Source organism: Meleagris gallopavo, chromosome 3 (genome assembly GCF_000146605.3).
Source record: "Meleagris gallopavo isolate NT-WF06-2002-E0010 breed Aviagen turkey brand Nicholas breeding stock chromosome 3, Turkey_5.1, whole genome shotgun sequence".
Classification (NCBI taxonomy): Eukaryota; Metazoa; Chordata; class Aves; order Galliformes; family Phasianidae; genus Meleagris; species Meleagris gallopavo.
This window is the reverse complement of record NC_015013.2, coordinates 47,397,198-47,425,107: the sequence shown is the minus strand read 5'-3', so window position 1 is coordinate 47,425,107 and position 27,910 is coordinate 47,397,198. Positions and strand designations below refer to the sequence as shown.

Sequence of the window (27,910 nt, the reverse complement as noted above, 5' to 3'; positions counted from 1 at the left end):
TAACGTTTGATCTGGAATAAGGGAAGCTTTTTAATCGTCGGAAACATGTCGACGGGAGAAAGTTTTGAGTCTCGGTTTGAAAAAATCGACGGGACTTTAAAGGATCCCAAATCCGAAGTGAACGTGGACTGTTTGCTGGTAAGTGAGGGGTGGCGAGGGCCCTGGGACCTTCTCCCCTATTTCCCTTTCAGGTGGCATCGCATCTTGCTTGCCTGATTCATGGCCCTGTGCCCGTCCCGTGTGCAGGCAGACAGCTTTGGTGTGATCCACTGATCCTGTGCGAGGTCCTCTTCCTGTGAGGTGCTGGCACAGCTGCCCATGTGAGCTGTGGTGCCCCATCCCTGGAGGCGCTCAAGGCCAGGTTGGATGGGGCCCTGGGCAGCTGAGCTGCTGGGGGGGCAGCCCTGCCCATGGCACGGGGTGTGCTTTGAGGTCCCTTCCAAAAAAGTTATTCTGTGTTTCTATGGTTCTCTTAGGTGCTGCAGTACTTTACTATAACATGACTTTTCCCTCTTGACATTTTGCTGTGAAAAGTACTGTGAATAACACAGCTGAAGGATTAAGGTGCCCTTGCAGGTACTCAAAGCAGAGGGGCTAAGTGCATGCTGAACTATTTGCTGTGCTAGGTCTGAGGTACACAGCTGCCTGCTAGTTGTTTCTCTGTTTCCCACACCTGATGACTCTGGTGCTTTTAGTGTTGTAACCGCATCATGAGCGAGCAAATGTAACACATCCTGACATAAACTCAATGCTGTTTGACAGTTGCTTGCACGAAAGTGGATGATGCTTCAGTTTTGGCTATAAGAAGTATCAAAACATGCTCCAAATCCAACCAGTTTGGGATGTGGATGGATTCTTGGATATGCCTAAAGATATCCTCAAGTAGCGTGGGTTTCCCTTTCGTACCAAGCTAGTGAATTTCTCTGTAGGAAGTGATAAAAGTTCGGAAGTGTGTAGGTGGGTCCCCCATCTCCCCCTTCTCCTGTCTCAAAGAGAACGAGTCAATGGGGTTTGTTCCTAGCGTGAACTCTGACATTTGAGGGAGAGGACTGGGGGAGGGGATAGTTCTTAGTAGCTGTTCTTCATCCATGTAGCTCGCTTGAGCATAAAGTAGTGGAGAGATGAAAATCTCATGAAAGACTGTGCACAGGTTCATGGCAGCATGCTCACTGTTCAGCTGATTGGTGATGCTGAGGTGCTGACAGGTCAGACCTGCCTCCCTGGACCAAAGCAGGACCTTGTGGATGCTGTTGCCACAAAGGAAAACAGCACTGCATCTTCCAGGCAGCTTACTGCTTTGGTTCTAGTTTACATATCTTTAATCTCTGAACCACAGCTGATGAGAACAGAGATGATGCTTAGGATATTGCTTACTCCATTGTGATGACCTAAGCCAGTACTGTCAAATCCTATGTTTTTACACCCAGCATCTACTGATAGAAGTCAAGGGTACACAACAATGTCTGGAGTTGGACAGTAACTGTGACTCAGTCTGCTAGTGTGTGTTGGTCCTGCTATGGAGGCTTTCCCACAGTAGCACTAAAGAGGCTGCAGATAGCAAGCATGCAGGTGATATAGTTTTTAACTGTATTCCTTGATCTCAGCAGTTCAAGGATTTACTTCCTTTTTAGTTACATTAGTCACTATTTGGAGCTGAGCTGTAGTCAGGTTGGGAATGAACTTGTTGGGATGTTTCCTGTCATGCTTCTGTTAAGTTTTGGAACTTATGTTTGCCTCTCTGGTCTTAAGAATGACCTTTAAAGTTTTTTTAATCATTTTTTCTGAAGTTTTTGGCATATGTTTGAGTATTCTTTTAAAAGCAGCTTCATATGTTATAATCATCAGTATTATTGCTATTTTTAGCCCTCATTACAGATAATGTTGTCTTACAATAATGCCAATTTAAAAAAGTGCTTCTGAAGAAATCATCTGGTAGATTAACTTTGTGTTTGGTTACTGTATTGCTCTTTTTTTAAATCTTTCCTCAGCTCTAAGGCTTTTTTCCACAGAATTGAAGTGTGTAACCCTTTCTTAAATAGCCAGAGTGCTTTACACTTCTTAGTGTGATTCACACTGCAAGCATTGTTCTTAGCTCTAGGCTTATATTTAAATTCATAATCTATATGGTTATTTTTTAGAGGAGAAAAGCTTAGGTGTATTTGGTCTGCACCTGAGGTACTTTTGTGAGATAAGCCCATTTCCTTAGGCTAGACAAACTTGTACCAGCTCTCTAGACCTGGTATATAAATAAAAATATTGCTTTTTATGATCAGACTTGATACAAAAAAAGTTTTATCCATTTTTATGGTACCTGTTATATCTTAAAAACCTTTATTTCTTTTGAGAAAAGACATAAATTGGTGTCATGTAGTGTTTTCACATTTTCTCATCAATGGACTTAGCTAACTCTTAATCATCTATTGCATCTATATGCTTTAAATTCAGCTTCCAGTATTTGAGATGTGTGGGCTTAAAAATGCTGGAGGTTCTTTAGTTTGAAGAAACTTATGTTGCCCTTCTTAGTCCCTGATCAGCCTGTAATTCTTGTACAGATATGGAGTAACCTGAACAGCAGTTTTGTGATCTTTTTTTGTGAGTCTGTGTGAATGTCCCAAGGTAGTTTCTGTGTGCTGGAAGTATCCTAAATTTATACGTGTACTAGTGAGAGAACAATAATGTGGCTGGAGGAAGAGGTGAGGGAAGGCCTGGTACAAAGGAAGGTGTGCTATGGGTTCAGGAAGGTGTGGGAGAAGAGTTGTGACAACAGAGCTGGCAGAAAAGGCAGACTAGGGACTATGCAACTTCAATGTACATGACAGAGGAAGGAAAAGCTGAGGAATAGGAAGGAGAAGAGAAAATGGGGGGGAAAATAAGCAATTGTAATAAAAGCAGAGTTTAAAAAAAAAAAAGCAAAACTGGCTCCAAGTTGCAACTGTTCATAACTAAATTTGCATCTTCGCTGTTCCCATGTACTTGATTTAGTACTGGGCTGGGTAAGCACAGGCAGGGTCTTTTTCAGTGAACTATGAGGAGGCTGGAACCTGCATTCTTTGTCAAGTATGTTCTACAGCATCATGTAGGGCTTTTCTCAAAATCAGGCCCTAGGATTTTTAGTCTTGAAAAGATCTAGTAAGATTGCGAAGTAGTCACACAAGGGTGTGAGATAACCAGGTACTGGGAGCACCACAGCTGTGATTAAGGGCATTGTAAGTAACTATTCTTTATCTTGAGCTCATTATTCCATTAATGTTATTAAGCAGTAAAATGTAATATTCACTGAGCATGATTTCCAACAACTTTGGAATAAAACCAGGTTTCTTTCATCTCTGTGTTCCCAATCAAATCCTTGGAGTTCACGTGCTTCCAGTTTTTGGAGAGCAGGGAGGGAGAGCTGTAATTTGTGTATGGATGGAGGGCTTGTTGACCTGAAGCTGCCCGTGCTTGTGATTGATTTGAAAAGTAAGTGTTCATGAAAATGCTCTTTGGGGCTGTCTTTGCTCTGATGATAACTCTCAAAGAGTCTTTCTACATCCTGTGTGAATGCTTGAGTATTGAATATTCAGTCACCTACTTGAGTAGTTGATTAAGACTTTAGATGATCTCAGTCTTAAAAACATCGAGCCTATCAGCTGTTCAGCAGGTTGGATTCAGATTAACTGATAACGGTGAAAACTGTATGAGAGAGTTGGTTTATTTACTCTTAAGAGCTTTCCATTTTTGTTATACCAAAAATACAGAAGTGTGGACATTTTCCTATGTCTAACAAACACTTGGCCAGGTGAAGTCATATTCATCTGCCCTATGTAGGGATTTGGAGTTTTAAATCTCTGTTGTCACTAGACTTTCCTTTTCTCTATTGCTTAAAGATTGTTTGAAAGCCCTTCTGGAGATGTTGTACAGAGGTCTGTTAGAAAAAAATATGAAAAAAAGAATGCAAGTCAACGTACCTTTACTTCAGGAGGTCTTAGCTTTTAAAAAGAACTCGTGAAAATTACTTCTGAAACCGTGATGTTAGAATTTGAGTGGTAAACTGCTGAGAAGCTTTCTCTGTTGCTAACAAAGCTCCTGCACAGAAGAAGCAGGATTTGGATATTTTCAGATCATCAACTCCAGAATGCTGTAAGTAGTCTGCAGGTAGATCAGGGTAAGGTGAAATGTCAGCACTGACAAAAACTCCTAGGGTGTGTCTCTACAGCTGTTTTGATCTGGTGGATTTATTGTTCAGTAGGATCTAAAATGAGACTTCTGGCTGACATTAGAATTCTGGGTCTACAAGATGTCCAAGCTTTCTGTCTAAAGCTAACTATAATTGTGGGTTGATACTGCCTTCTTACCTCTGTGAGTTATGACATACAGGTTGATGTGAAATCAATGATTAATATATTGTAGCTTTGTTAAGGTAGAGTGCAACTGTAAAGTTGGCTTTGGAAAAACAGTAACTCGGTGGATTTGCATTTCAGGTTGCACTTTCTAATAACAGTCTTCTTACTGTTATGCAAACCTCCAGAGAGTAACAGTAAAAACAGCAGGACTGTCAAAATGTTAGCATTTTGTTCACAGTGTATGGTACATTTTATACAAGGATCATTAACTTAGCCAGTTTCTCTGCTTGTAAAACTATAATATAAAGACTGTAGACATGTAGTTTTTTCCTATTAAAAATTTTAATCAAGAATGATAATGGGAGGATGACGTTAAGATGTGTTTCAGCAAGAGGAATAGGAAAGAAAAAACACCCCTAAACTTCTAATAGACTGTAAATGCTCTTCTGGAGTAATAACATCTGTAAATAAAATTCTTTCCCTGGCAGCTGTGGAGTATTTTCATTTCTTGGAGGTGGTGGGGAAGAGGATGGGAGCACATGGAATTTGTTCATTGGACAAACTGAAAATCAACCAGCAGGTCTGGAAGTCTTTGACTTCTTTGAGAAAGATGATAGGCTTGAGAGCCACTCGCTTAGAATGTAATAAATATTTAGAAGCTCTACAGCCAGGTGATATTGGTAGCCTCATAGTGGCTGTTACCACATTCCCTAGGATGTACTTCAACACTATCTGAAAAAAAAAAAAGTGGTTGTTTTTAGGTCTCTCACTGAGGAATACCGAGATGCTTTATCTCAGTGCAGGATGCTTCTCCTGAATTTGAGAGGTTCCAAAACATGTATTTTAAAAACTGTTTCTTCTGAACTTGATGCTATTTATCAAAACTCCTTTGTCATCAAGAAATTGCAATTGTCGGTGGAGATAGTAGAAAGCTGAACTTCCTTTTTTTTGAGAATAAAATTAGAGAATGGTTGAAAACTATTCTGCCTTTACCTTAATTTGTTCAGTCATTCAAGAAGAAATAAAGCCAGAAGGCTGATGAGACAATATTGGTACAACTGTAAGCGCTATCCAGACAACACCCAGTTATAGCTGGTATAAAACAAGTACAAATAATACTATCTTCCTTAGTAGTCTGCTGAAACATACACCCTGATAAACAGGGGTTGAACAAGAGCTGAAACGAGATCTTTGTGAAAAGGAGAAGTAGTGTGGAGATCTTGGTGTGCTATTGTGCTGAGACAGTTTGTTCTCCTATAGTGTGTCTTTAGTCAGGTTTTTTTTTTGTGTGTGTGTGTATGAGGTTTTTGGTGTGGATGGATATCCAAACAGCCTCAACTGTGCTGTGGCATCATGTTGAGGTCTGTCTTTAGTTGAGAGTGTCTAGAGATGATCTGGACTAGGAGCATTGCTCAGACCAGTTTGCCTCCCATGTTGCTGAGGGGGAAACTGCAGGATCAGTACCCCGTTCTCGTTAAAGCACAGGTCAAAGTCTATCCTGATACTCAAAATCTTGTAGCTCATTGTTTTTAGCTTACTGAAAGATTGCCACTCCCTGTAAATATTTATACAATACAGTGTCATGGGGACAGTACTTAAAATCTCTTTGTTACAGGGTCTAACTTAAATGCAGCTGTTGATTTCTGTGTTTCAACTTTCCCTCTTACATTTCTTAGACTGGAGAAATGGGAAGCTCTGTGTAAAAGAAGCAAACATGAAGTTTTGTTTTTTCATCTATGTGAGCTGAGATAACATAAATAAAGATATGATGCCTGGAAACCTCTGTAGGAGACAATGGGGAAGTTAAGTCTTTCTAGATTGTGTCTGGTCTGCAGGACTTATAAGTGATCTGGAAGCACAAGTGGAATGGGTGGTGTTTCCCCCCCTCCCTCCCAAATTAATGAATTGTAACATTAACAAAAAAGTAGTTAAGTCCTTGAAGTCTAGTACTTGGACAAATTTTGAGTGATGATGTCTTTCTCTTTTTCCTCCTAAAAGCTGTGTACTGTTCAGATAGTGCTACATGGTATTCAGATGAGTTGAATGACGAGGTAAAAGTATATTCAGAGGAAAACAAATACTTCCTGATAATGTCTATTGATGTTAGATATCCATGCATACACTGGATTAATAACAAAGGGCTGTTTTCCTGTGTAGTCACTGACTGCTGTGAAAATACTGTTTCTCCAGAGGTTGGGTTTCTTCTTTAGCAAATAAATAATGGCAAAAGAAAAGCCTAGTGACACAAATCTAAGTCTCTCACATCTTCTTTGTACTATCCAAAGAAGTAAAGGTTAGAAGCTTCTCTTTTCAGCTGGAGATTTCAAATAGGCGCTATTTCCCTGTTTAAGTGTTAGAGAAAGCTGTGTGTTGGGAGATGGCTAAACAGGACTTGTATGATAGCCACAGTAGCTGTTTCAAATGGGATGGTGTGAGGGAAGGAAGGATCATCAGGACATTTGTTTCATGGTGGTGAGGGATAGATGCTAGGCTTAAGTTTTAAAGAAAAGGAAGATCTCAAGGTGATTTTCTATGTTCCTGTTTTTAGAAACTTTTAAAGAAACTTAAAAATGAACTAGCCTGTTTTCATTTTCCCAGTTGATTAGTTTGGAATGTGATTTCCAAGTCAGTCTCTTCAGTATTTTAGTACTGTGTACACAGTGGGAGTATTATTTCACTGAGGACCAGTTACATGACTTCACAGAAGGCTTGGGGTGGGAGGTGATGTCTGGTGCCACCCCCAGTGCCTGCCACCTGCCCACAACAACAACCAGGTGGTTTCTGACTCTGCAGGGATGGGGATACTGACATCTCTGGGCAACCTGCAGTTTGCTGTTTCTCAGCAATATCATTACTCATAGATGCTGTGTGATGGAGAATAAAATTCACTGAGACAAAGTTGTCTCTTATTGGTTTTGATGTGTAGTTCTCTGAGTGCTTTAGCCTTGTTAACGTGGTCAGTAAGCCCCTGCAGCCCGAATCTTTGCCTTTCAGAAGTTATCTGCACAAAGAAACTTCCTCCGTGTAATCAGTTGAAGATTTGGAGGTTTTGTGCATAAGGGCAACTAAGTTACCTGATGGGGAAGTTGCTGTTAAACTGGCTGCAGCTGGGTGGGATAGGGGAGAGAATTGGAGACAAGAGCTAGTGGCTGGAGATAAAAACTATTTACTAAGACAGAAGATAAAATGGAAACAGAAAAGCACCGATACCTGTATATATAGCTGCAATGCAATTACTTGCCACCTGCTGCCTGATGCTGCACAGCCCACTGGGTAAGCAGCAGCTGGCCCGGTCACCCGCCCACACCTTTAGAGTTCTGCATGGTGTTGCAGGTATGGAATGACGCTGCCCTTATTCTGGCACCTGTGCTGGCTCTGCTCCACCCCTGCTGTTATGCTGTGAAGGTGGTGGCTCTACCCTATGGAGTGGCCCAGCCCTGGGTGTGCCTCCATCACACAGCAACAACCAGACACTGGTGTGCTGTTTGGGCTGAAACCAGGACAGCTGGTAAGCTTGTTGAATTTAATTTCTGATGGCAGATGAGATAGATGTAGAATTTTCCTGTTGGAGAGGAAGAAGAAAATTGATGACTTGCTCTGATAGATGGTGTCCAACCTTTTGGCTAGCCTGAGTTGCATTGAGTAAAGAGGAATTGTCTTGGGCTGCATATATGAAGGTTGCTCCAAAACTAATGCCTCCTAATTATTTGCATGAAAACAGCAACCAGTACAAAGAGCACAATAGCACTGCTTGATAGAACACATTTTCTGCTACAAAACATTCTTTTTCAATACAGTCATCACCATTAGCTCTGAGTTTACACCAGAGATGAGCAAGAACCTGCATGCCACACTTGTAACAGTCTGCACCAATGTTGGTGAACCACGGTTACTGCTGCTGAAATGCACCACCCACTGCCTCACTGTGCTCACATACATTGGTTGGTCTCTACAGACATTCAGCAAGTGTCAATGGGTGCTGTTTTTATCTGCGTGGAGGAATTCAGTGACACATCTTTGCTACATATGTGCTTCCATGTCACATGCCATTCTGTCAGACCACCCCTCTGCTGCCATCTGTCACACGGCAACAACATGCAACAGGATACGGGTGGGAAAGTACCTTTACTGCCATACCACAACCATCATAAAATGTGATAAAATATTACTTTTGGAGCAGCCCTCATTAAATATACATTATAGTTAATGTATAGAAAGTAATAGAACATTTTTAATTTTTAATGTTTTTTATGAAAATGCATAAAAACAGCAATAAAGCCATAAAACTAGCAGGATGTGCATCCTTGTTTTTGTGAAACTAACACGTCACTCTGGTTTGATGGCAGTGGCTGCCATTCACAGTGAACTCTCAAGGTGCTTGTCAGAGATTTTTGATAAATTTTTGATCTTCCTATACTTCATCTTTAAAAACAGCTGTTAACAAATATTGCAAAAAAGCAGTGACATGAATGAGGCGTGGCTGTAAAATGAGGAGTATATCTCTCAGGTAAGAGAGGGCTCATAGAAATCTGGTAGAGAGACATGGTCACATGTTTAGTTGTGATGCTACACATCAATTTGAAATTTCATAAGTAATATATTTATGTTGACTACATATGGGGTCATAAATAAAAAAATTGATTTTTTTTTTTGGCAGTCTTAAAACCTATTCTCAAATTCCTTAATTAAAATGGAAAGCAGGGTGGCATTTTCTTTGCTGTTCACAGGACTGTTTAGCCAGTGTATCAAAGCCCATAACCTTACTGGCCATGACTTGAGCTGGCATTGTGCTGCAACCCATGCCCTGGTTTAATTCACAACACACTGAGGTTTGGTTGATGCTGAGGGCCGGGTTGCTTGGTGGGAAGAGCTGCCACCATGATGGCGTGGGGTTGGAGGTGGCTGCACTGCCTGTTGGGCTGGGCCACACCGCATGTCGGCTGCAAGTTGGATATGGCTGCTGATAACAAACTTAGAATTTAGCAATGCATCTCTGATTGTTCACGATTCTGGTACTATGGAGTTCTGTGCTTCCAGTGTCTCAGCACGTAAATCACACTCTTTCTGGGAAGCAGTGAGGGTGGTTAGGAAGGACTTCAGTACTGGTAGGGCAGGAGCTTGCCTCTGGGGGGTAGGCAATGAGAGAGGCTGACCAGTGAGGTTGTGGATGCCCCATCCCTGGAGGTGTTCAAGGCTGGGTTGGATGGGGCACTGGTTAGCCTGGTCTAGTGTTAGATATGGAGGTTGGCGGCCCTGCATGTGGCGGGGGGGTTGGAGCTTGATGATCCTTGAGGTCCCTTCTAACCCAAGCCATTTTATGATGTTGTAACTGTTGTGGGCTGTCAGTGCAACAAGTGCTATATTCTGCAGTGTAGGTGACAGACCAGTGTGCTTATTCTACTCTTAATATTTAGAACACATTTGACTCTTATCTTATGAGGAGGCAGAAGCCTCTCCAGCCAGGGGATGTTAGAGTAAGAGTAGATGGGGGAGATTCTTCAGGTAGGAGAGGGCTGGAAAGTAGCACAGGGAGTTTGTGCTGGTTACACTTGCCCCGTGCCTTTATCACAGATACCAGGGTGCACAGAACACGTGAGGCTGGATGTGGAGATGTTGAAAATAAAGTAATACTAGCGCCTTGCTTATTTATGTTAGATGCTGCTATTGGTGCTAGAAGTGGAAATGTATGAAAGTTCTTCACAAGCCTGACTATAGCCTAGCCTATGATCCCTGACTATACTGATGTTTTGTTATACCAATTTTTAGAAAATCATGTCAGCTGAGTTGTAGATGCACAAGTGATCCTTTCAGGGTTGAGCTGAGGGAATTTATCCTCACTTTGCAAAGAGAAAAGGTTTTTCTGCTTCTTCCATCTACCTGGCTGTTACCTTGTTGCTCTCTAATACATCATCTGTGAGCTGTTGTCTTCTTCCTTTCGCTCTGCTTACTAATAGCTCCGCTACTAAGTTCATTTTAGTAGTTGGTTACAATAGTAACCAACAGTTGTCAGCAATCTAATGACGTGGTTTGCGCTGACCTGGGGACCACTCACATTCTGAATAACAGAAGTTCTAGTGTAAAGAGTGTAACTTAGTACTGTATACTCTATATCCTCTTTTCACAGAATCATTAAGGTTGGAAAAGACCTCTAAGATCATCTAGTCCAACAGTGAACTCATCTCCACTGTGCCCAGTAACCACGTCCTCCAGTGCCACACCCACACGTTTCTTAACACCTCCAGGGACGGCGACTCCATCACCTCCCTGGGCAGTCTGTGCCCCTGCCTTTTCGCTCTTTCTGAGAAGGAATTTCTCAGAAATTTTTTTCTGAGGAAAAAATGCACCTTCCCTGGAGCAGCTTAAGGCCATTCCCTTTTGTTACCTTTTAGGTGATTGTAAAGAGCAACAAAGTATCCTCTGAGCCTCTTTTCCAGAATAGTCCGTCCTCAACTTGTAGAGTTGACAACTTGTAGGCATACAGTCCTGAAAATGGTGACAGACGAATTAGAAACTTATTCAGGCCTGAAATTTTTGCTTTGCTAGTATTGGCAACAATCATAACAACTTTTGAAAACTCGGACTATCATTGCTAACGCTAGTAGATTGCAGTAGAAATGGTGAAATGCCCATTAAGGGCTGTGGAGTGAAAGCTTAGCTGTTGATACAAGGTATGTGTGTTGTGTTTTGTTTTATTGCTCTCTTGCCCATGAAGTACACTGAATTTGGAACTGGAGATATCATTAAAAAGGTTTTCTCTGAAGACAGCGGATTAGTTTGCTTCCTGGAAGAGTTTTTGTCTTTGACTGAAAGGCTCTTGTCTATTTTCAGCCTTGTTCATACTCCACAGACTGTTCATACAAATTCTGAACATAGCATCACCAAACAGTTCAGGGTCATGCTTTTTGCTTGTAAAACCAAAATGTCTTAAATGTCTTCAGGTTTTCAAAACAAAGCTTTTTATCTTACTTAATGCAATGAGATGTAATCAAAGATTACAGACTGAGATGTAAGAATAAATAAAAAAGTGTGGAGTGTTACAGTGCTGGAATTGTACTGCTGCAGTCCTGGGACTGTGACTGCTATTTACTCCTGTGTAAATTTCTGCCTTCTGATGCAGTGCAGTTGAACTGTTACTGTCAGGGAAGACTCTGGATGGCTGTGTTGTTCTTGACTTCACCTTCCTGTTTGGGCATGGCAACCTCTTCCTTAATCACAAGGAGGGGTGTCAGACCTACTAAGTTCACCTTCATATAAATAAAAGTTCTTGCTGAGTTTGTGGGAAATAAGAGAACCAGGAATTCCAGGGAAAAAGAGATTTTAATTTTTTTAATATACTCTTCTTCATTCCAGTTTGAAAACTGTAACAGGAATAAATGAAAAGATTAATTAGAACTTTGTATTTGGAAGTTGGGAAGTATTTTTTTCCCCTTAAATTTCTGATCACAGTTCCCCCGGGAAGGAAAACTTGATTTTTCAATTTAAAATTTGACCAGAATAGGCAGGTGAAGGTTTTTCTTTCAGATCAGGCTGCCTTGCGAGAGACTGGCTACTTGTACCAAAAGAGTATCTTGTCTTGCTGCGGTTAAATCACACAAGAAAACTTGCCTGCCAGTTGTGTTGCACTGCTTACATTTTGAAAGAAAGCAACATATCTGAGAGAGGTGTATGTTAGAAACAAGCTGTTAAAATGGTAAGCCTACTTCTGCAAGGAGAGTTAAGTCATTGCATATAATTTAAAAATTCATCTTATTAAGTGATGAGTTAGAAAGAGTGGGGGTGGGAAAGTGAAATGTGACTGGCAGTTTCTGAAGAATTCCTTTCAGAAGTCCTCTGTTGTCTTCATTATATATTTAACTGTTTTCTCAGAGGAGTTGAAATCAGCATAACCTTTTTCATAACCATGTTAATGACACTCTTCTTTTATAAGTAACTTGCAACTTTGTCTAACTGAATTGTGAGCTTTAGCTCAATCTCCTGTAGTTCTTACTCTCCTTGGAATTGCATCATGATAAATAAATGGCTTTCAGGTTTAACGAAGTACAGTTTTTCCATCCTGGAGCTATAGAAACCAGCTATTTTATTAGCTAGCCCTTCTTTCTTCCTCTAGAAAAAGACTGATAATATGTATAAGCCAAAAGAGCTTCTGATTACGTTGGGCAAGATGCCTGTGTGCTCTACTCTACGGAACACTGCTTCTAGAATTCCAGGATTTCTTAATGCAGAAGGGAGGTGAGTTATCAAGATACAGTATTCTTCAACTAGAAATCATATTTTGATAAGGAGAGGGGAAAATACTTGGATAGGTGACAAAATCATTTAGGCAGAATTGACATTAGTGACAATTCTTAGGCTTTCAGGTTAACATAACTCTTCTACTCTCGCAGTGGGTGTATCTGCCAACCATACATTTCCTCATTCTTACTGGTTTTGAAAAAATAGCTGTCTGTTCATTTGACTTTGAGATTGTGCAAAGTCGGTCATTTCACTTCACTACTTTGAGTAACAATCAAATGTCAAGCCTAATAAGACAGAAGTTGAAATCAAAGCTGGAGTGCCATATGATCCTTTTTTTTTCTCCTCCTCCTACTTAGTAAATGAAGTATCAACCAATGGAGAGAATCATTGCTATATCTGACTTTGCTTTTGCCTTTGTGCTTTCACCTTGTGTTCTGCAGCTGGGAGTAATCGGTTTTAACTAACAGAGGTGATGGTAAGGGGTAAGAACAAAAAAATATCCTTTGTTTAGAAGGAAGCCTTGTCCGTAAGATACCAATATGAATACAAGGTTAGGACATGAGGCAGAGAAATTAGGAAGATAATTAGAGATAACTTTGGGACTGGAGTCATTTGATTGGCCTCTGGTGACTTAAGTGAGGGTTTTCCGATTTTTTAGGCTTTTACTGAGACACTGTTTTCGTTTCTATGTCCTGCTTCTAAAATAAGGAAGTACTAATTTTTCCCAGCTGTAGGTTTGATGGTGCTGAGGCAAGTACTGGCTGTACTCATAGAAGAAGCAGGGAAATTACACTGGTAGTACCGTGGTATACTTGAAAAATAGACATCAGGTTTCAAGCACCCATATCAAAGACAAAATAAAATCTGGAGACTTTTTAAATCCAAAGCAAGGTGTGAATCTGTTTATAACATACTAATGAAGATGCAGTATTACCCTTCACCATTTCAGTAGTTAACTAACCTGAAGCCATTACTTTTGGATGAAGTATTTTGGGTTAGAGCTGTTCTCTTCAGTTAGCCCAGGTAAATTGGGAAAGCTAATGTATTTGAATGTGATTGTCACCGCCAGCCATTGCTTTAATAGAGAAAACTAGTATTTTTGTGTGCTATTTTATGCTATACACGAGCTTAAAATTGCTTTGCACTGTTATTATAGAAATAAATGTTTATGATGCCTTAAGGTTTTTGGTAGCATGGAAACTGTCCTGTTCATAACCTGGCTGACATTGGTCTCAAACTTTGTGTAGATTATGGTAGGGATTCATTGTATTTTCTGGGAAGGGAAATTGAAGACACTAAACACGAGCTTCAAGAGATGTGATGCTTTTTACAGAAAAGTTCAGTAACACCTGTCTGAGTTGGATGGTGTATATGAAACTGTTAAAATGAAGTTGTATGCATTTTCATCTGCAATTAAACTGATAAACCATAGCATCCACTGCTCAGTAGAATGATGGGAGGCCATTCCTGTTTGGTATGGTTTCCAGAGGGGTAGGGATCAGTGAAATGTTTTATTCACCTGAATAGTTGTTGAGAGTTGTAATAAAGGTGGTAATTAAGTTCATTCTTTTTCCAAAAGCATACTTAGCATCATATTTTGAGTGCTTAGTGTTTTTCTGCTTTAATGAGGTCACTGCTTGACTTCTTTACTTCTTAAAGTCTATCTCACAGGTTTTCTGTGAGAAAGCTCACAGAAAAGCTTTTTTAGTGAAAGCTTCATTAATCACTGAAGATGTTTAAATGCAAGTTGACTAAAAAGAAAAACGTTTGGTATGTTCTTGATTAGCTTTTCTATATTTATATTAACAGAAGGTCATGCATTTTCTTTTAAAATAATAATAATAAAAAATCCTGCAAATTCAATTGAATATTCAGAAGGCTTAGCAGGAATCTTAGTTCCCAATGCTGTGAAATTGGAATTTCCTACTTGAGATGTTGTTAGGAACATTCCCATCATAGTTCCTTGTATATACTGTGACGCCATTCACAAAATAGCAAACTTGATGCAAATAATTCCTTCTGCCAATGTGTAGTTGATTTAATTTTGAAGAGGCATCAAACGCACTGTGATCTCAAGCTTCAGAGAAAACATGCATGCAGTGTTTCACTGTTTGCTCTTCCCTTTCTCTTGATGCTTTGTGATCAAAGCTAGAAAAAAAGTCCCTGAATATCAGGGTGACAGTCTGTTTTCAACAGTACTAGTTGGTCTGTATGGTTACTGTGTGCACAATTGTTTGAGGGGACAGCAGAGTGCAGGGTCATATGCTAGTCAGCACAATTTTCATATCATTCATTTTACAATATCAGATTGGGTCAATGGGGAAAAACCCCAAAACAATCAAAGCAAACCCTAGACAACTCCCTATCCTCCCCACCCCCGCTCCCTGCCCCAACCAACCAAACTGAACAAGAAAAAAAAACCACCAAAACTGAAGGAAACAGTTAATAAATCTGGTGGCATAAGCAGATGGAGGAAAATAAATCATAGAATGCTTACACTTCAAATCTAGTTTCTAAATGAACAAAAAGATGAACTGCTGCAACTATGACTATGAAAAACATTTAGGAAATACCTAACTGGCAGCTTTAAATTGAAATTCTCTGAATTCACAAATAAAATGCAGTGGAAAGGTCCTGTAGAATTGACTGTTTTCTTTGTTGCATTCAATATGTTTCAATGAAGATGAAGGTTGTCTGGGAGGACATTCCTAAGACTTCATCCAGCGAGTTCAGATTTTGCGGTTGGGTTAAGAACTCTCCCAAGATGGAGAAATTAGCAAACTGGTCACTCCTCATAAGGCCTGTGCTCCAGACCCCTCACCAGCTTTGTTGCCCTTCTTTGAGCCCGCTCCTCCGCCAGTTCCCTCAGCACTCTCGGGTGAATCCCATCCGGCCCCATGGACTTGTGACAGTCCGGCTGGAGCAGTAGGTCTCTGACTGCGTCCTCCCGAGTCGCAGGGGGTTCTGTCTGCACTCCAGTCGAGACTACCAGGTCAGAGAGCAGAGTACCCTGAGGATAACTGGTGTGACCTGTAAAGACAGACGAAAGAAGGCATTCAGAACCTCTGCCTTTACCTTATCCTCAGTGGTCACATTCCCAGCCTCATCCAATAAAGAATGAAGATTCTCCTGAGTCCTCCTCTTACCACTGATGTATTTGTAAAAGGGTTTCTTGTTCCTTTTAATCCCCGCAGCCAGGTTGAGTTCAAGCTGGGCTTTTACCTTTCTGATTTTCTCTCTACACATCTTAACAACTTCTCTGTACTCCTTCTGAGTTGCCCGTCCCTTCTTCCACAGGAGGAACGTTTATATGTACATTTTATGTGTAGTTTATATATACATATTTATTTGTCAGGGAGCAGTATTATGATTAGCAACAAAATAGGCTCATTGGAAAGTGCATATCAAATTCCGGCTAGTACTGGAATGACTGCTATCAGTGTTGTTGGCATCTTGGGCATTTTGGCTATTAAAAATCACATCTGTCTAACGCATTCACATTATTGGATGATGTCCTGAACCAGAGTGAGTCAGACTATGGGATCTTCACAAGACTGTTCTCAGTTGTGAGGGTTAACCTTTATGTAAAGAAACAGCGTGTGAGAATTTGAAACTGTTCCACTCAGCTCTTTTTCTAATCTCTTCCTCTTGTCTTCTAGACAACATTGAACTTTTCTTTTGGTTTTCAGAAGTTACCTAATTCATAGATGGGTTTGGTTTGACTCCTGATGTTAATTTTCTGGCGTTCTTCTTATTTTCTTAACAGCAATATGTTCAGATGAGTTACAGTCTGGGGTACTGTAAGTGATAAGGTCATTTTTGAACCTGCATTTTTGTTGAAGATTCATTTAAAAACAGTTTCTTATACTGGACTGTTATCTTCTAGGATATGGCCAGATTAGGAGGTTTTTCAGCGAAGCATGATAAACTTTGGCAATTGAGGTTTGTCCTGTTACAGTTTTGTAGGTTGAGAGAGAGATGAAGTCATAAGGAAAAAGATCAGTTCACATCCTTGTGTACATTATGTCCAAATTGGAAGGAGCAAGGGAGAAAGCTCTAAACATTTGAATGCAGTGTGAATGAAAATTATACATCAGTTTTTCGGGGTATTTTTAAGTGCTGTTTGGGATGTCTGATGTATACAGAACATAAATGTGCACATTTCTAGACCTTTCCTAAAGCTTGAGTGATTATTCTTGTTTTTTTTTTTTCTTTTTAACTCTTCTAAACTGAATTGCTTAGCTGCATTTCAGAATCTAGTTAACTCTGAATGACAGTTATTTCCATGCCAGTGCATTTTGTTTAAATACCACAGAAGATTTAACGGTTTTCTTAATTTCCACTTAAGTCTATGGATTCTGAGGTTAGCTAATTATATTCAATTATAAAGTGGCCATGACTGACAGCAAGCATCTGCTTCTAAAATGACTGTGTACATGTACCTGTTTTCATATAGCTGTTCAGAAGTTGGCTTTGCAGTCCAGCAGGGACTTCTGCCAAGAGAAGTGGAGGAGGCCTGAGGGAAAGTTAATTCTGAGTTCAAGGGGATAGTGCTCAGTAAATGATGTTCTGGTATAATCACTTGCTGGTATTTATTTTCAAGTATTTAGGGAATTGGGAGCCTATTTTGCTTGGTGTCCTATGAAAGCAGATTTTACATGAATTGGAAGGAGCAGATGTTACTGAACTGGCTGGATGTGGCTTTTGCACCACTGGTTGTGGCCAGTAGATAATGCAGTGCCCCCTTTCATGTGGATAGTCAAGTGAGTAGTATGTTTTTCATTGCCTTTCTTGAACTGCTGGAGAAGAGCTTTCGTAAGACAGTGACTAGGAAAGAAATCATCTAGCAGTTTGACACATCTCACACACAGCCTTTCAGTTAGCTTTTGTTTTGTTTGTTTGCTTGTTTAGAAAACATGCTTTCATCAGTTTTGCTCTCTGCTTAAAGAGAAACTAAATGACAGCTACTCCAAACAGTCTGTGAGATGGAGGAGCAGAAGAAGTAACGTTAGAGTGCCCTGATTTGTTTCTTGACAGGCATATTTAGTGTGACTAAAGGATGGTTTGTCCTCATCTCCTGTTGAGATTAACATAATCAGCCCAAGCTCAGCCTTGCTCCCTTGTAAGGACAGGCAGGAGAGACTTTGACAAGATTCCATGGTAGTGGCAGTGGTCCAGACATCCCTGGCTCTCTCTCCTCTTGGACTAAGATTTGTTTTCTAAACCTAAAAGAAAATCATGGCTTTGGAGGATATATATCAGTCTATTGCATCCTCTTGGCAGGGCGAATGCTTTTCCCAAGTTCTGAAGTGTTCTGTATATGTGGGGAGAGTAGAACTAAAGAGGAGTTGATGATGTACACTGGTCTATGATATCAGTGTGTCTGGAGCAACATGTTAGAAGAGCTGTTTTTCATCTGTTTCTTAGAATTTTAGTATTTTATTTCCCTCCAATAGCAATTCTTAAACTCAGTGTAAATACCCAACATAGTAACAGCTGGATACCAGTATTTTACAATCTTTTGCTGTCTGTCTCTTGGTTGAGCAACCATGCTGAAATGTCTCTCTGGCTTGAGCAACTGTACTAAAAATTTCAGGGCACATTTTCTTTCTTGGTATATGAAGCTAATGGCTTTAGTTTTCCCAAGCATAAATCTCAAGGTTTGAAAGGAATGTAGAAAACTTATTTACAAATCCCTAAACAAGCTTGCAAGCCTAATATATCAGGACCCTTTCTAGATTAGAAATAAGCGTTGGGTACAACCAGTGAATTCCTGATACAGCATCTGTTCCTCTAGTTTTCAAAAAGTGAAATTGAAAATCTCAGGAGAAGTGACATGTATTCTTGCTGTGCTATGTGTAATAAAACCCCTACTAATTATCACGTGAGAAACTCCAATCTGCAAAAGCCGCCCTGAGCTATGGTAGACAGCTTTAGTTCAGGTCTGTAATTACAGTACTTGAATGTGCAACCATGTTTTCATATAGGTTTTAAATTCTTATTGGTTACACCCCTTTTTAATGTGCAGTCCAAAGCACTTAGGGTTTTATTCATGACTGATGTGTTGTCAGAGTGAAAAATGTTCTGGAGGAGATTGGTCTCAGATATTGGTGAAGTCCTACTTAGACCTTGCTAGATTTCTGGCTTTACTGGTGAATGCAAATGCCTTTACCCATGAAAGCAGTCGCTGTTTGTGACTTAAAAATACACATAAGCATCCAACGTATTTCAAAGATGCATTACTAGTGGCATTGCTTATGTTACCATTTGTTTGTTCAGGGGGATTTTGATAAAGTGGGTGTCTTTGTCACTTCTTTCTTAGCTTCTTAATGGCAGTGGGTAAGATCATACTTGTAGGTTCTAAATTTTTAACACACTGGATGTCAGAAGCTAGAAGCAATTTGTTCTCAGAAGTGCTTTGTTCAATATTAGTGGTGCAAATCTCCTAAAAATGTGAAAAGCTTGCTGCTTTGCTGCTGTCAGTAACAAAATCCTGTCCATTCTGAAGAATCTCAGTGCTTGGCAGTAGAATTATCTTGCCTCTATCTAAAATAAATCTCATTGAACTTTTATTACCTGAAAACGAAACAAGCCAACTTTAAGATCATTCTTGTAGCTATATTCATCATGGAAAAAAAAAATGAGTATAGAACAGCATTAGTTTTATGTACATGTAAATCTTTCACTTTTACTGCAGCTGGAGTTTTTCTACTATTGATAGGTGGAAAAAAAAGCCCGTGGGCTTTGCGAGTATTTGCATTATAAAGCTGTGTAGTGATGCACAAATTCTTAAGTAGCCTCAGTCCTTGTTGAGTTGCATATTTCAAATATCTGTTTGACGTGTGATTGCTTGTGATGGAATGCCTACTGCAGAAATGGAGATAGAGCTCTGACGGGGGTCGTACAGCCACAGAAGCTTCCCAAAGCTGATGCTCTCAGGAAGATGTGCTCAACTTTCCTCCTTTTTGCAGTCCGTGGGTTGTGTGACAGCAAAGGACACCATATAGTTCTACAGATCACGCTTTCAGTTTCCAGAAAGTATTTTTGGCATAATTCTCTCATTACCTTCATTTTCAGACTTCTGTCATGGCTACTTCTCACCTCTTAATAGGAAAACTGTTTTGACTTATTGTAGAGTTTTAGGATAGAATTTTTGTAGTATGTTGAGCTAAAAGATCTAAGGTTGTTTTGCATATTAAATACCTCTTACACATGTTACCTTTCTTCTTATGGACATGTTGGTACCCTGCTAGCTCTCATCCTGTCCAGCTGGCTGAAGTTAGCTTCGGAAGGCTGACTTCATGGATACCTGCCTGGAAAAAGCTTGAAGAGGCAAACTGTGGTTTCCCAAGCATCAGTTGCAGAGGAGGATCTTTCCTTTGCTATAAATGTCACTGTTTCATAGCAGTGTTGTACAGTTGCTTTCCCTTGACTGAAGTTGTTTGTTACCTTTGGACTTCTGAACTGATACTGGCACAGTTTATTCTTCCATATCTTTGGTTTATCAGTTGTATTTGCTGTTTTATTGAAGGACAGTTGTGTACCAGTGTTTCTATCTGCAGTGTTTTTATCCATCCTACTTTTGCTTTCTAATGAGTGTTTCTTAGGCTGTTGACTCTGTTATTCTGAATCGGTAACTGTGTGTGTGTTCAGATGGACTGTACAAGCAGAAGCAGTTGATCTGTGTGCTGCCTGTGGCTGAGTGTCCTCTGAAGATAACTAAGAATACTGTAGACATGTCACCTTTGCTGATGTAATTTGCAGGTGAGATTTAGTTCCCCTCCCCTCCCCCCCCCCCCAGGTTACTTTACATTTGAGATGTGGGAACAGGGCTTGTGGTATATTTTCAGCAAACAGGCTAACTTGCGTAACTCAAAAGGATGTGAGGTCACTTCCCTCCCAAGGTATTTCTGTGGCTGCTGTGGTTGCAGGGAGCTCCAGATCTGTGAGGCACTTCCATTGCTTAGTGCTGGAGCTGCTGCACAGTGTTGGATCCGTGGTGGTGTGAATGCCAGTCAGACCTTTAACTATAATATGCTTTAAGTGTATTTGTGTTCAGCACATTCAATGTAATTTTATTGGAAGGGGCAGTTTTAAAAAGTTGTACTTACATATTATTTAATCCTAGTGTGAATTCAAATATAGCTTGCTTAAATCATATAAAACCTAGTGTATGTTTTTATTTTCTGCACATTGAGATGTCAGGAAACCAACATATCCTTCCAGATAGTTATGCAGGTCTTTTCTTCTGCATGTAAGATATCTTTTGGATGGCAGCACATATCATGCACTGTACTGAAGCTTTGTAGGTTGTAAAAGAGCGTACCACAGCATAGCAACTCATGCAAGTGAACTTCTTTAAGGGAAATCAGCTACAGCTATCAAGAGATCTCTCTTGTTACAAAATGAAATAATATAATTTGACTTAATAGCAATTAGTTTTACTGCTTTCATTCATCTCTTCCATCTGCTTCCAAACCCACGTTGCACCTATTGCTGCATAAATCTGACTGAAATATGTTCCTGGTGATATTTTGGTGTGTATATATATATATATATTCTTCATCTTCTCTGAAAACACTGTTCTCTCATTTTATAGCTGTTCTTAAAGATATCAGATTAAATGGACTTAATGAAGATGATATATTGAAGTAGTAAAATACCAGTGTATTAAATTTAAGCTTGGATTTAATAAATATTAACCACACTATAATTTCCTACTATAGTGAAATTAGTGTTGTTATGATGTTAGAGGTTTTTGTTGGCAGGGGCAACAAAACCTCTGAAATGTGTAGAACCCAAAATATGTCTGAAATGCAAAGACCCCAAAGTACTGCATGCTTTTGAAAGAGCAGTACAGTTTCTGTCTGCATGTCTGTCGTCCTCTGCTGAAGATTTTCTTCTGTATGAATACGGGTGCTAAAAAGACTGTTACCAATTAAGTACTTATATTTGCATTTAACTGTGCAGAGTTGTGTCACAGGTGAAACTTGAAACTATTTATGGAAAAAAATCTTCACAATGCTGTAATGAAGGCAATGACTATTACTGCTTTCAATGCCCTCGACTTGAGGTTTCAGGATCTTATTACTGAGATTTTAAATCTTTATTGAATTAAACTCCTTACTGATTGGGAAAAAATTTCTTTGTAAAAGACTTAAATTTATGAAAGCTCTGTGAATGTTAGAAGTAATGAGCTCTGTAGTGTTGTAGATGCCAGCAACAAGAAGGTGCCATGAATCAAGTGCCTTGTACTCAAGCTCATGTCAGTTTGTATACTTTGCCTAGTCTAACAGTGTAATGAAAATTCTTAAGTGAAGTGTCTTAACTCTGTGTACATTCACTTGTCTACTTTAAAGATGAAGCACTAAATTGCAGTTCCGTGTTTTCTGGGCAGCAATGTAAACGAATACGATTAATTTAAAACTGTATAATCTTAATTAGAGATGGATAAATGTAGTCCTATTGGCCTGAAAGTTGGCTTTCGAAGAATACTGCCTGAAACTAGTAGATTATAAAAGTTTGTATGAAAAATACATTAAAAAAAAAAAGTGGGGAGGAAATAATGCTGGGCATGAGAAGAAGGGAAAGCTTTGTGTCTTTCCTTACCAACAGAGTTGGCAGTAGGATGTTTCACAAAACAGTAAGGGAGCTCAAAGATGGCTCCAAGGCTTTCTCAAGGGCTGAAGAAACATCAAGTATGCAGAGCTAAGCCTTGTAACGGGGTCTGCCTGCTAATTGTGGGGTGTTAAGGATGTTTGGACAAGATAACTCACTCCTAATACTTTCTTCATGCAAAGCGAAAGCGTAGCTATAGCCTTGGAAAAAAAAAATGGAAATTTCTGTGTTACAGATGGAATGGAGTCATTAAGGTTGGAATGGAACTCTGCAGCTTGTCTAGTCCAGCGTCCCATCACAAGCAGAGTCAGCTGGAACAGGCTGCCCGAGATCATGCCCAGTTAGATTCTCAGGATCTCTGCGGGGATGTTGGGCAACCTGTTCCAGTGTTTGACCGCACTTACAGGTGTGTTTAATTACTAATTTTTCTTCAGATGAAATCTTGTGTTTTAATTTCAGTTGCCTCCTGTCCTGTCAGTGGATACCACTGTTGGTCTTTCTTTTTTCATCCCCTTCTGTTTCATACACGTGGATAAGGTCTTCATGAGCCTTCATTTCTCTGGCTCTCTCTCTCAGCCTCTCATGACAGTCCATTAGCCACCTATATGGCCTTTTTCTGGATTTGCTCTTTCTGGAGGGCCCCAGGACTGGGTTCAGCAGTGCGGGGGTGACTTCATCAGAGCTGAGTGGTGGGCAAGGATCACCTCTCCTGTCCTGGTGGAGATGCTGTAGGTATCACAGCTTAGGGGTGCTAGTGGCTGCCTTTGTAGCTGGTCAGTGCTCAGCACGTATCGGTGGCAGGAGCATTTCCTCCCCAGATGTGGGACTTGGCATCTGCCTGTGCTGAAGTTCACAAGACTGCCAATTTATCCGGCCTTTCCAGGTCCCTTTAACAATACAAAGATCTGATGATGCAATTCAGAGAAACATGTTTTTTCTTTCCCTGTGGAGTCAAGTTACTATTTTTAGTGCAAGTTTGCAGGTAGGATATAAAAACTCACTTCTCACACTACTGTCCCTATTGACATTTCAGCACAGATCATGTATGTACATTTTGTAACGTAGGACTGATGAAAAATTATGATGGACCCCGAGGATAAAGTTCAGTCAGATTTGTTGATTTAAAGTATGGGAGGAAGCTCTAGTACTATAGAAATAAACAGGAAAATAGTTACAATGCGGGGAACTCAAATATGGATGGTGAGGGTTGTTTGCTCTGAAGACTTACTGTGCTCTCTCCAAAAAAGGAAAAGTAGCAAAGACTCTAAAATTGGATAACTGCCAGTCAGTCCAAGGAATGCAACTTTTGTATGCTGATAACACTCACTAGGTTTCTTAGTTGTCTGAATGATAGATAAATCAACAGTTGTCTCAGAAGCTGTGCTTCATCTGGGTTTATTCTTTTTTTTTTTTTTTAATCACACACTTCCATTAGGTACATAGTAATGAAATATATATGAAGTTAAATAATAATAAAAATTAGAAATAATCCTGTGGCTGTATCCTGATAATGTAGGTCATGTATGTTTGGCTTTGTATCACTTAAACATGGTGATAACGTGTTTTGCCATATTGGAGTTGCTTGATAGAGTTTGAGTTATTTTAACACTAAATTTCACTGTAAAAATTGCATTAAAGTTTATTTCTTATGTCTGAATAAAAACAGTATTACATATATTGTAATGAGTTCTGAGGTTAAGGAGTGTATTTACAAAGTGAGACAGCTCCCTGCAGTCATGGTGGGAATGATAGCTTTGGCTGAGGTCAAAACTTTGTGAGTACGGCAGTACCAGCTGACGTGGAACTGCTTAAGTCATACTGCATTCCTTAACATTGTTAGGGAATCTTAATGAAAAGACATTCATAATACATATTAATGTATTGAAATTCAATTATGAATTATGAAATTCAAAGCTACTAAAATATGTAATTAATATGTATGCTAATGATACATGTTATTGTTTTCTATATGTATAGAAGAACAGAAGGGAAAGTAAAGAAATCTGTCTGCATGCCTCTTAATGAAAATGCATGCAGGATTTCTGATACTGGAGTCCTTCCTTAGAGCGTTCTAGAAAAGATTCTTGTACAAATTGACAAAAAAAGTAATAAAATTACTGAGACTGGTTAATATTTATCCACTTTTTTTTTTTTGCTTGATGGTGACTCATTCAAACATGGAACATTTTTGTGTGTAACCTTTCTGTTTTTCTGCATTGCTATTTAAAACTGTTTTGACAGCAGTAAGGAAGATGTTGAACGTATAACATTTTTTCTTCTTTCCTTGAAGAAAAAAAACAATCCCCCCCTCTTGGGGGGAATGCAAGAGCACCCAGCCCCAGCAACAGAACAGATGAGCCCCTGTGTATAAGGATGGGGAGCACCTTAAATCCTGTTTGTGGAAGGAAGTCATATTTTGCAAACCTACCATGGTCCTTGAGGGAATTAGTGAGTATGAGGCAAACAAAAAGCATTTGATAAAGCTCTTCATTTCAGCTTTTTATAAAAAATAAGTTGCTCTCGGATGGGGTTGTTTGTGGATGAGTGAATAAATTAAGAGTTGGCGATCGACTCACTCAACAGAGAGATCAGTAACGGTATATAACAGGCTTGTGGTATTTCTCAGAAATAAGTGATCTAAGGTGGTGAATAATGAGGGGATTTATGCCAAAAGGGTAGTGAAAATTTAAAGCAGAACAAAGAAAAAATCATTATTTGTTGGTGCCTGGATGGTTAAAAGCAGTAGATGAAATTCAGCATGGGAGGATAAACTCTGATCTTTGTTGAGTGTTGAACTAGATTTGGCTTATAGTAGCTGGTTGCGTATAAGAATCAGTGCAGTGCACAGTGACAGTCCGAAGTACTCAAATGATTCAGTTATTAACTTAGTGAAGAGCAGAAACAGGAGATACTGTGCTGTAGTTTATGCTTTTGGAGTGAACACAACTATATATATATATATAATACTATTTGTGGTTTTCCCTCTAGTTCAAAAAGTACATAGGAGGATGAGAAACAAAACATGGGGTGGTGGTGGGACTTGAAATACGTTTCATACAAGGATAATTGGAAAATAAAAGGCTGAAGGGGAAATGATGGAACTGTGTAAAATTGTGATGGAGGAGCTGGGTAGTCATCATTACTTTTGTGGTTGAGGCACGGTGACAAATACATAAAATGAAGTATGTTTTCATGTACCCTTTAGGGTGTGGAATTATTTATGTGATGCTGTAACTGCAAAACACTTAAACAGGTAGAGCAAATGAAGAAAAATTACTGAAGAAAATTGTAGTGTGCTATTAAATACAGCAATGCAATTTCTGACATATACCAAAAAGGCATCGCCATATTCTGTACTTATTCATGTCCTCTATCTTAGTCATCCTTGTCCTCCTCTTTGGAGACAGTATTTGAGTCCAGAGCGGCCTTCCATTTCACTCCCTTACAGCTCAGGTTTAGTTGAAAACACCTCCAAGCTGTAAATGTTGGTAAGATGTCCTGGCTGTGCTGTGTTTAAAGATATGTATCAAAACCAGGTTTTCCCATTGATATGGTTTCAATATCATGAAAACATCTTGTTTATTTTAATAAACAGCGTCTGATTACTGTAATTAAAGAGGAGGAGATATGGCTCCCATGGGTCTTGAAGGAAAGATATTCCTTTCTGTCTGTATCAGGCAGGGGTCAGGTGGCACATTGAGCAAGATGGAAACAGGAGAGCCAAGTTCTCTTTGCAGTTATCAACAGTAATGGTTGTGTCTCCTTTCACTTGACCTTGTTTCTCCAGTTATCGCAGTAACTCTGTCCTTTGTTCCTGTCTCTGTGTGCCTCTTCTGCTGGGCTTTGCCTTCTCCCTGCCTACTTCTCCCTGTTCTTTCTCCAGCAGTAGCACTTGAAATAGTTGTTTCTTCTCTGGGTGTTGTAGCAAAGGGGGTGTTACTGTTAAAGAGACTGTGGTAAGAAGCTGCTTGTGTGCAACACCTTTAGGTGTCCCTTGTGTGATTTTGAAGTGTGATCTGAAGTGAACGTGAGATCATCAAGTAGTTTGAATTTGTCTTGCAAAGTTTATTTTTTTTGTAAAGTGTTTTACTTGAGAGAGTTCACTCAAAGATGTAAAAGGGAATATTTCTGTGGTTCACTCTGATTTAAACAATTCTGAAAGTTTGCTGTGGCTTTTTAAATGTGAATTTCCCCCTCTCATCTTGACTTCAGAACTTTATTAAAAAGCACACACACTGACAGACCAATGAAGCTGTGACACTTTGAATACTTAGTGATTTTTTTTTCTGGGTAAAATTATATGTTAATTTAGAATGAAAAAAACTCGTGATGCAAATTAAGATTGATGTTAAAAATGTGTAAATGTTTCCATTAGTCTTAGCTTCTTGTGGTGACTTTTTAAAGTTTTCATGCCCCAGAAGGAAAAAAATGAAGTGCATGAACACTTACATGGTTTCTCTTCTGAAGCTACCAAAAAGGTGAAATTCTCTGGTGGTTTTTCTGGGTGTTTACTGTGTATCTTTGGAAAAGGCATCTTTTAGAAGGATACAAAATATTTCTGACCAAGTTGCATTTGATCTAGCACTATTTCCCAATCTGGTTGGAGTCCGAGCTGTTACCAGTCTCCTACTCTCTTGTTTATATTTCTGATCCATTAGTATGTCTTTGTGGTTGTTGTTTGCTTTCCTTTCTTCTCATCAGTATAAGTTCAAAATGATGGGCCTCTAATATACTCAAGATGCATACTTTAAGGGCTGTGAAAATATTCTGATAATTAATTTGACTATCGTTTTCATTGTAGTGCTTCTTAGAGTTCCAGCTAAGCCATTCTATGGAGAGCTAACTTAACCTAGCAGTGTTTCAATTAAATTAACAAAATGAATAGCATCCAGCCTTTAATGTAGCTCTGATTAGCCTTGTATTTTTACTTCCTTACCCATGGTTTTGAATACTATTATGATTTTACTGCTTGTTTTCATTACATCTGAGATATTTCTTTCTCACTGAATTTAATTGCAAGCCTATAAATAGTTTAGATACTGGTAGTGTTTGGTTTGCATAGCTTATAAACTCTTATTGACTGATGGGAATAAACAGGTTGGAATTTGATGTGAGGGATCAAAGGCAATTTTTTAATATACATCAAAGACATTCTTCTAATAAATATTCCTGTAAAGTAAGCTTTCAGAAAGCTTGCACTGCAATATTTCTTCAAGCAGAGTTATCTGAGGGATGTAGCAGTTAGGACTGATGGATCAGCTTTCAGTCGTCTATCGCATAATTGCATAAAAGTAAACAACAACCAAACCCAGGTCTGATCAGATCCAATCTGATTAGTTCAAAGATGTCTGATCTACAAGCTTACTCCAGCAGGTCAGTAGTAGGTGGTGTGGGCACGTAGGTGGCAGTAGGACGTGTAAGTAGCAGTACTTTCCTGGCACGCTTTGCTTGCACCCAGTGGTTTGTATTCCACAGCTTTCCTATCCATCTGCGTTCTTGTTACCTGGCTGATGGGTGTTACTTGTGTAATTCACAAGGTCCTCCTAGAGTACTAGATTGTTTTTCATTAGATGCTGTATCTGTGGTTTTCAGCAAATACATTTTTGTTTAGTTTTTCTCTGAGGAGATGTAAACCACCAAAGTGTAAAAATAGGACCATAAACTTTAAGACAAAGTTTATGGCACTTAACAAGACCTTTAAAATGTAGGATTTTTTTCTTTCTTTCTTTTTTTTT

General features: G+C 39.4%; 1 protein-coding gene across 1 annotated transcript in view; it reads left to right on the top strand.

Annotated features, from left to right (window-relative positions):
- Positions 1-6: 6 nt before the first annotated feature.
- Positions 7-27,910, top strand: part of ROCK1 (Rho associated coiled-coil containing protein kinase 1) — a 79,524-nt gene continuing 51,620 nt past the window's right edge. Inside the window, exon 1 of the mRNA XM_010708815.2 lies at positions 7-138. Within this exon, the coding sequence (XP_010707117.1) occupies positions 46-138 (93 nt within the window). The 5' untranslated portion in view covers positions 7-45. The remainder of the gene's footprint in view (positions 139-27,910) is intronic.